The sequence below is a fragment of the Microcaecilia unicolor genome, chromosome 5 (genome assembly GCF_901765095.1).
Source record: "Microcaecilia unicolor chromosome 5, aMicUni1.1, whole genome shotgun sequence".
NCBI lineage: Eukaryota > Metazoa > Chordata > Amphibia > Gymnophiona > Siphonopidae > Microcaecilia > Microcaecilia unicolor.
In genome coordinates, this window is record NC_044035.1 from 47,143,161 (window position 1) to 47,158,673 (window position 15,513).

Here is a 15,513-nt window from a genome sequence, read left to right on the forward strand (position 1 = left end):
ATAAGAGGTCAGCCCTCTTGCCAGCTCTGCTGCTGATAGCGATACATAACCATAGGTCTGGACTGGCCAGCTGTGCAGGATAAGGAAACGCCCTTTAATACTATCTCTACCACCATTTCTCTCATTGTCTTTATGTGACTATAACCAATTGCAAGATCAAGATAAAATACCAGTGGAGAAACTCTTGGTAAATAAATTGATTTTATAAACACTAGAGTAAGAAATTCTCCTTTCTTCAAATCCAGGAATCAATCATAGAAACAGTAAACCCTCTGCAATACCAGACTATAAAAATAAACACACAATCCCATTAAACAGCATAACTCCCCCATCCCTACTAACAGTAAAGCCAACCCTCCATGAGCCCTACACTCCCCTTATCCTTCACCAACCCATCTCTTCAAGAAATCTTACCCTAATGACCCAACTTAACTTTTTAAACCCACCCACATGATTCCTGCCCCAACGATTATTATACCTTTGACCATGTCCCACAATCTCCTTATGCTCATTCCTCAATCTCTTCCTCTCCATCCTTCCTACTCCTTACCCCTCCCAATCTCTTCTCCTTTTGCTCATCCTATCTTTGTTTACCTCTCCATGATCAATTTACATATCCTCAAAACCCCACTACTACTACGTTTACTACAACTTGTAACATTCTCCTTCAAAACTTTGTAATTCTATTTACTATGTAAGCCGCATTGAACCCGCTATGTGTGGGAAAGCGCGGGGTACAAATGTAATTAATAATTCTCTCTCCTTTCACCCATGATCCTTATCGTATTTAACCTAATGCTTGTCTATTAATTTCTCTCATTTCCCCATAATCCAGTCTTGTATTAGAGCCATCTCATCTTTTTCAAAATGTTAAACTTACATATTTAACTGCAGCAAGACTCATCCTGTTTAGATGTCCTTGCCCCTTTTATGCCTTGGTGGTTGCCCAATCCCAACAGTATTTAGGTACACCTTGTATGCTTATCCTGCTAAAGTTGTTTCAAGATGTCTTCCAATACAATTGGCTCCTGGGGCAAGATCAGCAGAAATGCAGAAACATTCACGACTCTCCCCAGACCACCAGCTTAGGTCATACGCAATAGGAAAACACTGTTCATATTAACCAGGGTATAATACACACTTTAGAAGCATTCTCTCCAATCGACCCACAGCCACCCTACAGATTTCATCAACAAACCAGTACTAGAACCACTTATTTGAAACCCCAATGGAACTCTGCTCTCAGGCTGCCACCCCAGTTTTTCACCATTTGGTCTTTTAAGGCCCCTTTTACTAAGCTGTGTTAAAAGTTTTGTAGTTACTGCATATTAAAGGCAAAAATTAACACCCAGGAACTGCAAAAGCTTCCTCATTAATTGTTGGGGGTGTGCCCAGTATCTTTCCATACGGCTGGCACAGAGAACAATACACTTCTTGAGGTGGCATTAACTGCCACATGGTATCTGCTGTGGTTACAGTTAAATATGCAGTATGTTACCATGTGTTGTATGTAAGGCTAGATTTTTTTTTTTAATTGCAACTAGGGTGGTACAAAAACTGTTAAAAAGCAAAATACTCAGTCCAAGAGACTCATAACATGAACACAAGGATTTCTTTCAATTAAACCTTTAAAGGAACCTGCATCCACACTCCTCTTCAGTAAAAACCCGGCATCAAGACCGAAAACACCATATGTCCACTACTTAAAATTAGTACAGTGTTCTATGTCACTGTATTCGTATCTGCAACCTACTACTACTACTAAGCATTTCTATAGCGCTGCCAGGGTTATGCAGCGCTGTACAAGTTTAGACATGGGGAAGGACAGTCCCTGCTCAAGAGAGCTTACAATCTAACGGTAACACGCTATGTAGCCAGTGTAGGTATCAGGAAAGGGGAAGGTGGTTAGGCGCCAAAAGCAAGGGAGAAGAGATGGGCCTTGAGTAAGGACTTGAAAATGGGCAGGGAGGGCGCACGGCTTATGGGCTCAGGAAGTCTGTTCCAGGCATAAGGTGATGCGAGGCAGAAGGGGCGGAGTCTGGAGTTAGCGGTGGTGGAGAAGGGTACAGATAGGAGTGATTTTTCCTGAGAGCGGAGGTTACGGGTGGGAACATACGGGGAGAGGAGGGTAGAGAGGTAGTGGGGGGCTGCAGATTGAGTGCACTTGAAGGTCAATAGGAGAAGCTTGAACTGTATACAGTAGCGGATCGGGAGCCAGTGAAGCGACTTGAATAGGTCTAGAATAGGACTAGAATAGGTCGATGTGGCACTTAAATGGACAACAGCTATTGCCAATCAAAAATCACATCAACTCCTCAGTTTAACACAAGACAAAACAATGTTTCTGAAATTTAAAATGGTGCTGCATCATTGATGTTAAAAAAGGAGGTACCTGGCATGGACTTTGAGTTTGATATGGAAGGGGAATGGGGTTTATCTTCTTTTTGAAGCAATACCACAAACACCCCCACCACTATGAGGCACTACCACAACATTGAAACAAACTTGCGTAAAGCTATTTCCCTTCTGCATTTAGCGAACCATTGGTGCATTCAATTCTGGCATGGTAGACAGCTTTTATGCTCAATATGTTTTCAAAGGTCTCCATGTTTTCCTGAAGGGTGGGGGATGCAAGGCCCTTGTTTAAGCATTTAAATTGAAAGAAGCAACAGTATGGTACTGAAAAGGCACTGTTTTTTTTGATGGGAGGTTTTAATATTGTTACACCAGAAGGTGCACATGACACCAGAAGGATGCAATAATAAGATTGCACAGGATAGCGTAAATGAACAGAGAATACTATGGCTTACATCATGAATTCCCCTTTTTTCAAATCTATTTTATTTATTTATTTTTGTTACATTTGTACCTTGTGCTTTCCCGCTCAATGCGGCAGGCAATGGAGGGTTAAGTGACTTGCCCAGAGTCACAAGGAGCTGCCTGTGCTGGGAATTGAACTCAGTTCCTCAGGACCACAGTCCACCACCCTAACCACTAGGCCACTCCTCCACTAGAACTTTGCCACTGAAAATGTTGATACAACAGAAGCTGAAAGTTTCAAGACATTAAGTTTCCCTTAAAGACCCAGAAGCAGGGAGTAAATATTTTGTACCACACTAGTTGCAATGCAAACACACTAATAAAATCAGATATAATTTGAGTGGGGTTTTTTTTTTAGATTACTCCTTGTATTGTAGGTGTGATCCACACCCCCATTCCACATTGTCAGTTAACATATGCCAAGTCAAGATGCTGCATTAACAGTCTGTGTATATTAGCACGACTCTACTAATTACTGCATTAAGGAAAGGCGTGTTTTAGACGCACACTGGTCAATTTCCTGAGCACACCTGGAAAAAAGATTTTTTTTTTTTGTACCAGAAAAGGGATGTGCAGCAAAATGAAAAGCAGCGAGCATCTATTTTCAACATGAGACCTTAATGCCACCCATTGACTTAGCGGTAAGTGTCTAGCACACACCAACTGCCGATTACTGCCGGGTAAGCGCCCCACAGTAGAAAATATTTATCACATTTTGGGCACGCGCCAAAAATGGAATTACCACCCAGGGCATGCAGTAGCCGGTAATTCCATGCAGATTTGACGTGCGTTGGACGCACGTAGCCACCTAGGCACCTTAGTGTTTTAAAATTTTTTTTTTTTTTTTTACACTAAAGGGGCCCCATATCACTTTCACAAGTCAGCTTATTAGTTACTACATATTTTTTCCAATTCCCCTCATCTATTTCCTACTGATTAGAGAATGACAGGGACAAAGTTTGTTCCCATCCCCATGGGTTCTGTCCCATCCCCACAGACTCTGTCCTCATCTACACAAGCCTCAAACACGTGATTTTACATTTCTATTAAAGTATAAAAAGGAACAATATGCTGTGCAACAGTTGTTTATAAATCACAAACAGAAGACAATAACAATAACGAGCAACTATAATAACCCCACCACCACCACCCTCTACCCTTCCAACCCCAACAGCAGCTGACTTCTACTACCCCAAGGAATCTTAATCCACCTTGTTAAAATGTCCAGGGGTACAAAATATAACCTGTTCTGAATACCCTATGAAGTACTGTTATTCATCCACAGATTTTAAAAAAAATCATGTCATCAACAAGCTCAGGATTCAGTCTAGCTCTCCTGTCTTCCATACTCCTTCCTGCAATAGATGTCTTCTCAGATAATGTGCTGTTAGCAGGAATGTACAGGATCCCCTATGCAAATTTTACTAGTTGTGGCCAGCATGTTTCCTTTTTTTTTTTTTTTTTATCAAAATATTGTCATCAGTATGAAACAAACAGTCCAGTTCATTAACAGGCTTCAAAGCAGAAAATGACACTGTCCCCACGGGCTCTATCCCCATGTCAGTCTCTACTACTAATACTTCCAAGCATAGCTCAACAATCCAGTTAGGTTTTTCAAATCTATTTTTAACAATCCATGAGTAAGGTGAATGAAATGTATTTAAAAAAAAAAGAACTCAATTTAGGATACCGAACAGTAGTACTAGAAGTCTTAATTGATGTTACTGCTCACCAGTTACCAACTGGTGCTAATTTATCCATTTTGATGTCGTCTTATAATCTGCTTTAGACTATTATACACTAAACCTCAACAGAATTTGCTGTGCAGTAAAATGAGAGCATTTTGGGGGGAAAATAAGTTGGCAAATTACTAGCATTGTGAATTGTTTGGATCCACAAAGTCACTAAGGTGAAGATCAATCAATCGAGACAGTTCCAAATTTTAAAAGTTTATCATCTATAGAGTGGTGGACACATGAAATGACCTTTCGGTGGAGGTCGTGGAGACCAATATAATTTTTAAAAAGTGTGGGACAGGGACATGAGATCCCTTAGGGAAAAGGAGTTAGTGGTTACTGAGGATGGGCAGACTGGATGGGGCATTTGGCCCTTACTTGCTCTGAAAACCTCTCTCTTTAACAAGGCCTACCACAAGAACTCATAATTAACTACAACACAACACCTAAACACCTTCTATTCAGATTGTCTTACTCTACAACTCCTTGACCAGATCCTCTTGCTCTCTCTAATTTCTTTGTAACACCAATTGTATTATTGACCCTGTTATGACGATGCCATAACAGATCTTTGTAAGCCACATTGAGCCTGCAAATAGGTGGGAAAATGTGGGATACAAGTGCAATAAATAAAATAAAAAAATAAAAATCATGTTGGATGTTTCTATGTTTATAAAAGTCCCTACAATGCGTATTTGTAAAAAGGGCCATGTTTCATAAATGAATATAGTTGCTACTCAACATCTAATATTCTGAAATTCCACATAGCACAGCACTATGTATGTGAATGTCAGCTTTACAGGATACATTACATAGCACAGCATAGGAGAACAGCTCCGAGTCACTCCAGAAAATGCAAGACACTGCCACATTGCTACTCAGGTCTCAAGGGGGCGCATGCCCTACTATTTTTGAAGTTATTATGCTAGATGCAATTAAAAATACTACCCACCCCTCATTTTGTACAGAATGACACTGTCACTATTGCAGTCCACTGCCAAAAACAAAATTTCAAATGTGAAAACTAAGACCAGTATCAACACAGCGTGCATCCCAGACTAAAGTGGGGAATGGGAAAGATGGCCCTCCAATGACAACTGCTCCCAGCATGGCTCATTAAATTCCACACCATCACACTCCTCTACCCAATGTCATCCCCTGCCCTAGGCAAACTCCCAACATTTTAACCCCCAATACTCTTCCCCCAAGTTTCCCTTACATATACCTTCCTGCTAGGTCAGTCTCAACCCCCCCTCCCACCAGCCCCACCTATCTTTTCCACCCATCAGCCTCTATCTTCCTGCCCCTAACCCTACCCTTTCCTTCTCTGGAAGCTTGCAATGGTGCCACTCTAGAACAGCTGTTCTCAATGACCAAGTCACAGAGTGGCCAAAACCCCCACTGCTCTCAGAATCACAACATTAGATGAGTCTGGGCACTATTAAGCTCATACCCACCGCTGCACTGGAGAAGACAGGACAGGAGAATCAGGGAGTTAAGGTCAATGGAAACTATAATTGGCCCCAAGGCCTTACACTGAAGAATACTGTAGAGGGCACCATCAGGCTTTCCTCATCATTCCAATAGGATTTTTTTCCATCAGCACTTTTGTTGCACAAATTCACAGAAAAAGTTGCATGGAATAGATGGCGTGACTGATTCAAGAGCTCTCACTACTGCTTCTAGTTTTGGCATTAAGAATCACCAGGGAGCACTGGTATGTGGAAAGTTTCTTTGGCAAGGGAGCCAGAAGTTTCTTGAAGATACTATCATTCCTAATAGCAAAGGGCATATAGATCAATATAGAAGGATCAAGACTGTACAAAGCCATTATCATCTGAGCATATCCCATTCGCTATTCCATCAAGAGCATAAACATATTACTCAAAATGCTGCAAAGTAGTTATCTAGATTTATACAGAGATCAGTGTTTCATTTCAATCAGTAAGACAGTTTACAGATAGCAACCAACCACAGGGCTTCATACGGTCTGTGTCGGGGCTGGTGGGTGGGAGGCAGGGATAGTGCTGGGCAGACTTATACGGTCTGTGCCAGAGCCGGTGGTGGGAGGCGGGGCTGGTGGTTGGGAGGCGGGGATAGTACTGGGCGGACTTATAGGGTCTGTGCCCTGAAAAAGACAGGTACAAATCAAGGTAAGGTATACACAAAAACTAGCACATATGAGTTTATCTTGTTGGGCAGACTGGATAGACCATGCAGGTCTTTTTCTGCCATCATCTACTATGTCACTATGTTCATTATTTTGTGCAGCTTCTAATAGATAAAAAGGTTCCTTCAGTACACTTGAGGGAAAAACAGCTCAGAAATACAATATTAATACTGCAATCCTTTACAAAAGGAGTCATTTTGAGGTATCTTGTGAAACAAGTACCTTAACCATACACGGGAAGTCATAGATGTCTCTTACATTCCTTCTTACAATGTATTTGCACTATTTTGGATGTCTTGTTGACTTTTGCTAAAGTGAACCATAAGATTATTTCATCATTTAAGAGAATGTGGAATATCAGGTTTTAGGTTTGTCAATTCATTTCCCCCTCAACAAACAATATGTGGTAGGAATGAGCTTTCCCAATGGTACTCATTGCCAACAGGAGTACCCTAAGGATCTTCATTAGTAACTATTATTTTATTGTCCCATTATGTAAAAGCGCTCACATTACAGATTTTAATAGTGGCAAAAAAAATGTTTTTAACTTGCGCCAATAATTTTAACTCAATTAATTGCACCATGCTGCTTTCCCCTACTGCTGCCCCCTCCCCAGTGCTTCTACCCACCACTGTATACTGGCAGCCTTTTCTCTCCTGCCACCCCACTCTCTGGCATCTCATCCCACCTGCCTCCCTCTCTAGCATCCCGCCTTCTCTGATGAAACTTCCTGTTTCCTGCTGCAGGAGTGGTCACTAGAAAGAAGAAAGGAGAGGAGATGGTGCCCACAGGGTGGAAGGATAGACCGGAGGACATGGTGCCCATGGAGGGGAGGGCAGAAGAGACATGACAGAGGAGATGGTGCCCATGGGTGAAGGGGAAGGGAAGGGATAGAAACAAGACAGATATAAGGAGGAAGAAAAATGGCAGAAAGTTGAATGTGAAAGATGTTACAGGGGAAGAAGAGAGAGAAGAGGTTCTGTTCTTGGTCCCCTCCTCTTTTCTATCTACACTTCTTCCCTTGGTTCATTAATCTCATCCCATGGCTTTTCCTACCATCTCTATGCTGATGACTCCCAAATCTACCTTTCTACCCCTGATATCTCACCTTGCATCCAAACCAAAGTTTCAGCGTGCTTGTCTGACATTGCTGTCTGGATGTCTCAACGCCACCTGAAATTAAACATGACCAAAACCGAGCTTCTCATTTTTCCCCCCAAACCCACCTCCCCACTCCCCCCGTTTTCTATTTCTGTTGATGGCTCTCCCATTCTCCCTGTCTCCTCAGCTCGAAACCTTGGGGTCATCTTTGACTCTTCTCTCTCCTTCTCTGCTCATATCCAGCAGATTGCCAAGACCTGTCGTTTCTTTCTTTACAACATCCGTAAAATCCTCCCCTTTCTTTCCGAGCACTCTACCAAAACCCTCATCCACACCCTTGTCACCTCTCGTTTAGACTACTGCAATCTGCTTCTTGCTGGCCTCCCACAGTCACCTCTCCCCTCTCCAGTCAATTCAAAACTCTGCTGCCCGTCTCGTCTTCCGCCAGGGTCGCTTTACTCATACTACCCCTTTCCCAAGTCACTTCACTGGCTCCCTATCCGTTTTCGCATCCTGTTCAAACTTCTTCTACTAACCTATAAATGTACTCACTCTGTTGCTTCCCAGTATCTTTCCACACTTGTCCTTCCCTACACCCCGCTCCATGGATAAATCCTTCTTATCTGTTCCCTTCTCCACTACTGCCAACTCCAGACTTCGCGCCTTCTGTCTCGCTGCACCCTACGCCTGGAATAAACTTCCTGAGCCCCTACGTCTTGCCCCATCCTTGGCCACCTTTAAATCTAGACTGAAAGCCCACCTCTTTAACATTGCTTTTGACTCGTAACCACTCGCCTCCACCTACCCTCCTCTCTTCCTTCCCATACACATTAATTGATTTGATTACTTTATTTTTTGTCTATTAGATTGTAAGCTCTTTGAGCAGGGACTGTTTTTCTTCTATGTTTGTGCAGCGCGTACGCCTTGTAGCGCTATAGAAATGCTAAATAGTAGAAGTAGTAGACAGGGAATAAGATGATTAGAAAAATAAAATCACCGTACCAACAAAGGTAAGAAAAATGATTTTATTTTCAGTTTAGTAACTGAAGTACAATATGTCAGTTTTGCAAATTGACATCTGCACTCTATATTTTGCACTACAGAGGCGAAAATGTGAGGGGGACACGTTATCCGATTAAAAATTGTAATCACAATTAATCATGTGATTAAAGATTTTAAGCAGTGAACAGCCCTAGTAATGACATACCAGGCTCATTAAAAAATTTCAGAATGGTCCCTTCCAATTAGAACTACAGTAAAAAGCCTTGGCATTGTGAATTGCAGAATAAACGAATTCACAGATTAATGTGCTGGTGAAGATGTCATATTTTAGTGTTGCATTAGATCCATCCATTAATGTTGATTTATCACCAATTAACTTTTAAATGACAGTGCAGAGATGTTGGTTAATTCTATTCTTGATTAGTGCAAGTGTCTACATGTTGCAGTGGCATAGCCAGACCTGATATTTTGGCTGGGCCCAGAGCTAATATGGGTGGGCACTATATATATATATATATATATATATATATATATATATAGTGCCCACCCATATTACCTAGGGCAATGAGGAGCCCATCCCCACCCAGAAATTCCCCAACAATAAATTTTAATAGTGACCACCAGCCCCAGGCAGGCAGCAGGCCCCAGCTAGCTCAATTTAAAAAAAATTACACAGCACACGTCACACAATGTTAAAAATTATGATGAAAAAAAACGTATTTAAATTTTTATTACCGGCTCCTATTGCTGCTGGGCTCGCCTTGAAATAATGTCGAATCATGAAGAAGAACCTTCCAGGGCCAGGCTCGTGCTCCTCACCTCCGCTCCGCAACCCTCCTGTAAAACGTGCACTGCATGGCATGCACATGGTGGTGGTGGGCTGGACTGGAGTCCTGGACTGGCAGCTGAGCGGGTGCCGCCATTCATTCCAGGCAGCTCCGCGCTCCGGAACTTTCATCCGATCTGGACGCATTCAGAGCTGCCAAGGGGTCCCAATTTTTGAGAGGGAGATTTTTAGTACACTTCCCCAGCCCTGCCCTACTCTGTATTGGCTCCACCCCCTGACACAACTTAATCCCACTGCCATTTCAGAAAATATTTTATTTAATAGTCTAATACCCTTTTCAATTAATTTCAGAGGCCAAATCCTCCTGCCTCAGGTCAGGACATCCTCTCCTGACCAGAGGAAGGAAGTGCTGGTCTCTGAAGACTAATCAAAAGTGTTTTAAAAATCAGTGAAGGTATCACCTTATTTTCTATTTTATGTTTTATTTGCATTTATTAGCCTTCATTAACACAGCTACCACATTGCTTTATCCTAAATTAAAAATAAAATTATTTTCTGTACCTTTGTTGTCTAGCCATTTACTTTTTCTAATTGTGATGGTCCCAGTCAAGATTCTGCATTCCTTTGTCTTCTCTTAATTCTCTTGCCAGGGTTTCCTGTTCATTTGTAATTTTTCTCTCCTTTTTCTTTATTTTCTTCAATTTATTTTTCTGTCTCACTCTCTGTCCAGATTTAATTAATTCTTACTATCCATTCTTTAATTTCCCTCTTTTTACTTCATCTACCTATCCCTTTTCATCTTTTCCTCACTTTTGTTCTCCCCATGCCCCTTCCTCTTATTCTCCAGTCTTTCATTAACTCTATCCTCTCCTCCTTTCTCTCCCTATCCTTTGTGTCTCTCCCTCTCTCTGAATCCAGCATCTCCTCTTTCTCTCCCTAACCTTCCATCCAGCACCTTCCCTCTTTCTCTCCTACCCTTCCATCCAGTGTCATCCCTCTTTCTTTCTCTCTCTATCCTTCCACCTATTACCCTCTCCCAATCCATCCATCCATTGTCTCCCTCTATCTCCCCTTCCTTCTAGACAGTTATCTCTCTACCCTTTTCCATTCAGCATGTCCTCTCTCATCCTACCAGTGGCTTTCCTCTTTCTCTTCCTACCTTTTCATCCAGCGTCTTCCCTCTTTCTGCTCCCAGCATTTTCCCTCTTTCTCCCAGCATTTCTCCATTTGACCAGCTAAGGTCTCCCCCAGTTTCTCTCCAGCAGCTTCTCTCTCTTTCTCCTGCCATTTTCCATGTCTCCTCCTTCTCTCCCCCATCTTTCTACTCCTCTCTCTCTCTGTACCCCTCTTTCTGCCCCTCCTTCTAGCATTTTTCCTTTCACCCTCCTTTCATCCAGCATTTCTCCTCTTTGTCTCTCCATCTGACCAGTCAGGGTATCCCCCTTGTTCCCCTTCCTTCTCCCCAGCAGCCTGTCTCTCCCCTGCTCTTTTCCATGTCCCCTCTTTCTCTCCCCATCTCTCTCTGGCTCTCCCCTGCTCTTTTCCATGTCCCCCTTTTCTCTGGCTCTCCCCTGCTCTTTTCCATGTCCCTTCTCTCCCCATCTCCCACATGGCTCTCCCCTCTTTCTCTCCCCTACTCTTTTCCGTGTTCTCTCCAGATTTCTCTCTCTCTCCCACTCTCTCTCTGTACTCTCCAGCGTCCTCTTCTTTTTTTCTCTCCCCTCTGCTCTCTCAGACACCCTTCCCCTACCAGCCACGTTTCCTCTCTCACTCTGGCCCTCTGAAGCAGGAGCAGCAGCAGCAGCGTCGTCAACACAAGAAGAAAAACAAGCGCGGGGCCGCCCGCAGCAGCCTTCAGTCATGCGCTTTCGGCTCTCCCATCCTCTGCCCCTGCTGACGTCAATTTCCCGTTCCGGGAGCAGAGGACAGGCAGAGCTGACAGCGCATTACTGAAGGCTGCTGTGGGCGGCCCCGTGCTTGTTTATCTTCTTATGCCGGCTGAACTGAAGTGGTGGCTCGGCGAAGCGCCTGTTTTTGTTCCTGCTGCTGCTCAGGAGAGAAGCGGCGGCGGCAGCAGCTGCAGCAGTGGAGTTCAGCGGGAGACCGGAACGAAGGTGGAGATGTCGATGGGCGGGCCTGGAGGGAAAGTGGGTGGGCCTGGGCCCACCCGTGGCTACGCCCCTGACATGTTGGCCTTCCTAGTTCAAAGGCCTTCAAAATGGTATAGTAGGCTGCTGTAAGAATTACCTTTACATTAAGTATTTATGTTAAATTTGTATCCCACATTTTCCCACCAATTTGCAGGCTCAATATGGCTTACATTATACCATAATGGCGATCGCCATTTCCAAATACAGAAATACAAGTGGTATTGCATTTAGGTACATAAGTGGTAAAGTAGAATACAAAGTGGTATTGCATTGAAGTTCCTGAAAGATGAAGTGAATTATAAAATAAACTAGAAATAAAGGCCCGTTTCTGAAACCAATGAAACGGGTGCTAGCAAGGTTTTCCTCAGAGTGTGTATGTTTGAGAGAGTGTGTGTGAGAGAGAGACTGGGTGCGATTGTGTCTGAGAGAGAGTGAGAATGGGTGCGATTGTGTCTGTGAGAGTGTATGTGAGAATGAATGTGTGCCATGGGCCCCCCCCCCTCCAAGTTCCAGGGTCATCCTCCCCCTCCCTCCGAGCTCCAGGGTCATCCCCTCCCTCTCTCCGAGTTCCAGGGTCGTCCCCTCCCTCCCTTCGAGTTCCAGGGGATCGAGTTTCAGGTTCCCCCCTCCCTCCCAGTTCCAGGGTAGTCGTCCCTCCCTTCCAATTCCAGCACCCCTCCCTCCGAATTTTAGAAGTTATCTTCACTTACCAAGTCGGGGTTATGGCAGCCGTCAGGAGCGGTAAAAGGCATGCAGGCTTGGCCCTTCTCTCTCAGCTCTGGTCCCGCCCTCATTCCTGTTTCCGCAAGGGTGGGACCAGAGCTGAGAGAGAGAGAAGGGCCGAGCCTGCACGCCTTTTACCGCTGCTGCCGGCTGCCATAAACCAGGCTTTTAAAATTTTGAGGGACGGGGCCTGGAACTGGAAGGGAAGGAGGGACGGACGACGACACCCTCATGCGTGTGATGTCACGTTCCGCTGCCTGGGAGCTCTGCAGTATTCCCTTCCAATGCTTGGTCACTGCTGCGTGTGACGTATTCAGGAGATGGATACAGCCTTACAGAGTGCTTCAAAGCTTCACTGCCATGGAGTCAGCTTCAGGACGTTGGAGGTGCTTTTTATTATATAGGATTAGACAACCAACTATAGAAGGTTCATGAACACAAACACTGCATAGGGCGTATTTTACCCAAGATTGAATGTTTAAGATAGGGGCAGTAGGCTCCCCGGAGTGTCTGAAGTGCAAGCAAGGGCCACATTCCTTTTTTCATTCCTTTTGGGAGTGTTGGAAGGTACAGGTATTCTGGAGAGCGGTTCTGGCATATGTGGAAAGATTGTTGAGTTGTGACTTACTGATTTCTCTGGCTGCGGTATTGTTGAATAATTATGAAATTTTTCGCATTTGCAATCAATTATATACTCTTGTTTCTTAGGAAAGCAGGGCTATTGGGCAAGAAAGTGACCCTGGAGGTCTGGGTTGGGGAGGAAGCACCATCCTTTTGGACATGGAGGAACCGATTGCATGCACTGATGCTTTTAGGACGACAGTATGCTAGACAAACCTGAAACTATTAAAAATTTTTCACGCAGTATGAGATGTGTATGTTGAGTCCCTTTCGCATAGAGCCAGGAGTCTGTTACTAAATACTGATAGTCTGTTGATGGAAAGAGCAGGATTGGGATGCTCCATTGCTGTGAGATGGGATAGGCAATGAATAGGAACAGTCGGGTGGATCCTGCCCTGGTTGGGGCCCCTTCTCTCGTACAGTTAATTTTTTTTTCTTTTTTTCTTCTCTTCTTTCCTTTCGCTTTGGAGAGCTGAGGGCGGGAGGGTTGGATGGGTGGTGTTAAATAACATTGGTGACAGTTATCAGTTGGAAGATATGCAATAATGTTCTAGATGGACTGTTTGTATCCACTTACATTGTTTGTTTGGTGTATAATACCAATGTGTTATAAAGAAAAATTGTTGTTTCAGGAGCAAGCATGGGGGGGGGGGGTACACATGTATTGAAAATGACAAACAACTCATGAGTGCTATCTGGATTATTTTATTGTTTGTTCAATAAAAATTGTTTAAACATAAGTAAGAACATATTACCCCTACTTTGTATAAGCTATATTGGCTTCAAATTTACTAAAGAATACAGTTAAATTCTGTTAACATTTAAAGTATTAAGTTAGGAAGCCCACATGGATGATAAATTTTAAATTACAGTACAAATGCTCAACTAGGCTATTGAGATTGCCTAGTTTACATCTATATTTGTTGTACCATCTTTTTACCAGGTTCACTTGGCCCAATTCTACGGAATACTTCAACAGAATTACAAACATGCATGACATTTTGTAAGAAAGTAAAGACACACATATGCAGGCTTTCACCTGCGATTGTGGAGGGTACAGATATAGAATGGATCCTGATCTGTGGGTAATGGGATTTTACTTTTTGGCATGAGTTTTGTGTTTAGCTTTGTGTGTAGACACTGCTGTACAAAGCTATATTGTTTTTTTTGTGGCTGCTATGATTGTAGTTAAATGTTTTATGTAATATTAATAAGTACAACACCTACATTTGTATGACATATAAAATGTTTTAAATAAAATATAATTGAATTGAGCACGATTTGCATGCAGGAATTAACAAAATTCTTTCCATCAAAAATGTGTAACCATAAAATAAAAGAACTGCAACCAAAATATAAAAAAGTGTCTTAAAAAATATAAATACACTCCAAGCCAAACTGCCAAAAGATCTTTTCCAGTAGATGGTAGGCTTCATGACATCAAACTCTATAAAATGAAGAGACCAAAAGTTAGAACATCACAATTAAACAAGCTTTTTAGGTTCTCTGAATCTGCTAAATAGTTAAAACAGTAATTTAAAAACTTTTTTTTAAACTAGTGTAATGTCTAAATTAAACTAAATTTTACAACATCTGAAAACATTTTGAATAATGAACCTAGCTCAAAAGATACCTTCACGAATGATATTCGAATTCAATAACTTGATACTGAACTGCAAAATAAGTCATTTACAAGTTTTATAATTTAAAAAATAAAGAAAAAGAAGGGAGGGGGAACAAACTGGACAAGGACAGGATAAAAACTGAACTGGAAAATAACAAAAGGAGAAATGGGGAGGGGGGGGGGGAAGTACAGTCAAAACTGCACGCTACTGTGAGCAACAGGGATTAGACAAATAAGGAAGATTAAACTACAGTTGCAGAAAGGCCAATCTATTCTAATATAAAATGGAAAGGAGTTTCAGAGTGAGGGGCAGACACTAAAGCAGGAGTTCCTAATGTAATCAAGATGGATATGATGGTGAGAAGGCACAGCTGGAAAGTGTGGATGAGACTGAGCGATGGGGATCAGAAGACTAAAAAGAAAAAGGTGAATCTGAGTGTAGGATCTGGTGGATGGTGGGTAAGTATGGGTACTATTAGATGAATATGCTCACCGAAACAAGCAGACGGTATGTATTACTCTTCAGGATAAGTGTGCAAGATAGAAGCTGTGGTGCAGAGACAGAAGAGCTGCCGGTGCAGTAGTCTTAGAGGCAGATGCACTTAAAGCTTAATGAGCCTTTAATGACCCTCAACGAGGAAATTTTGATCCGTTGCATGCATCAAAGGGCTTTTACCGAGGAAGCTAGCAGCTAACGAAAACGGAATGGAGATGAGCAATTACTGTAAAAACCCCATTGAAACGAGATGCACTAACCTTTTCCCATTGCCTTTACGCAG

At 42.8% G+C, this 15,513-nt stretch overlaps 1 protein-coding gene across 1 annotated transcript in view; it reads right to left on the reverse strand.

The window, feature by feature from the left end:
- Nucleotides 1–14,271: 14,271 nt before the first annotated feature.
- NPM3 (nucleophosmin/nucleoplasmin 3) overlaps nucleotides 14,272–15,513 on the reverse strand; it is a 37,607-nt gene continuing 36,365 nt past the window's right edge. Inside the window, exon 6 of the mRNA XM_030204786.1 lies at nucleotides 14,272–14,557. Coding sequence (XP_030060646.1) covers nucleotides 14,543–14,557 — 15 coding nt within the window. The 3' untranslated portion in view covers nucleotides 14,272–14,542. The remainder of the gene's footprint in view (nucleotides 14,558–15,513) is intronic.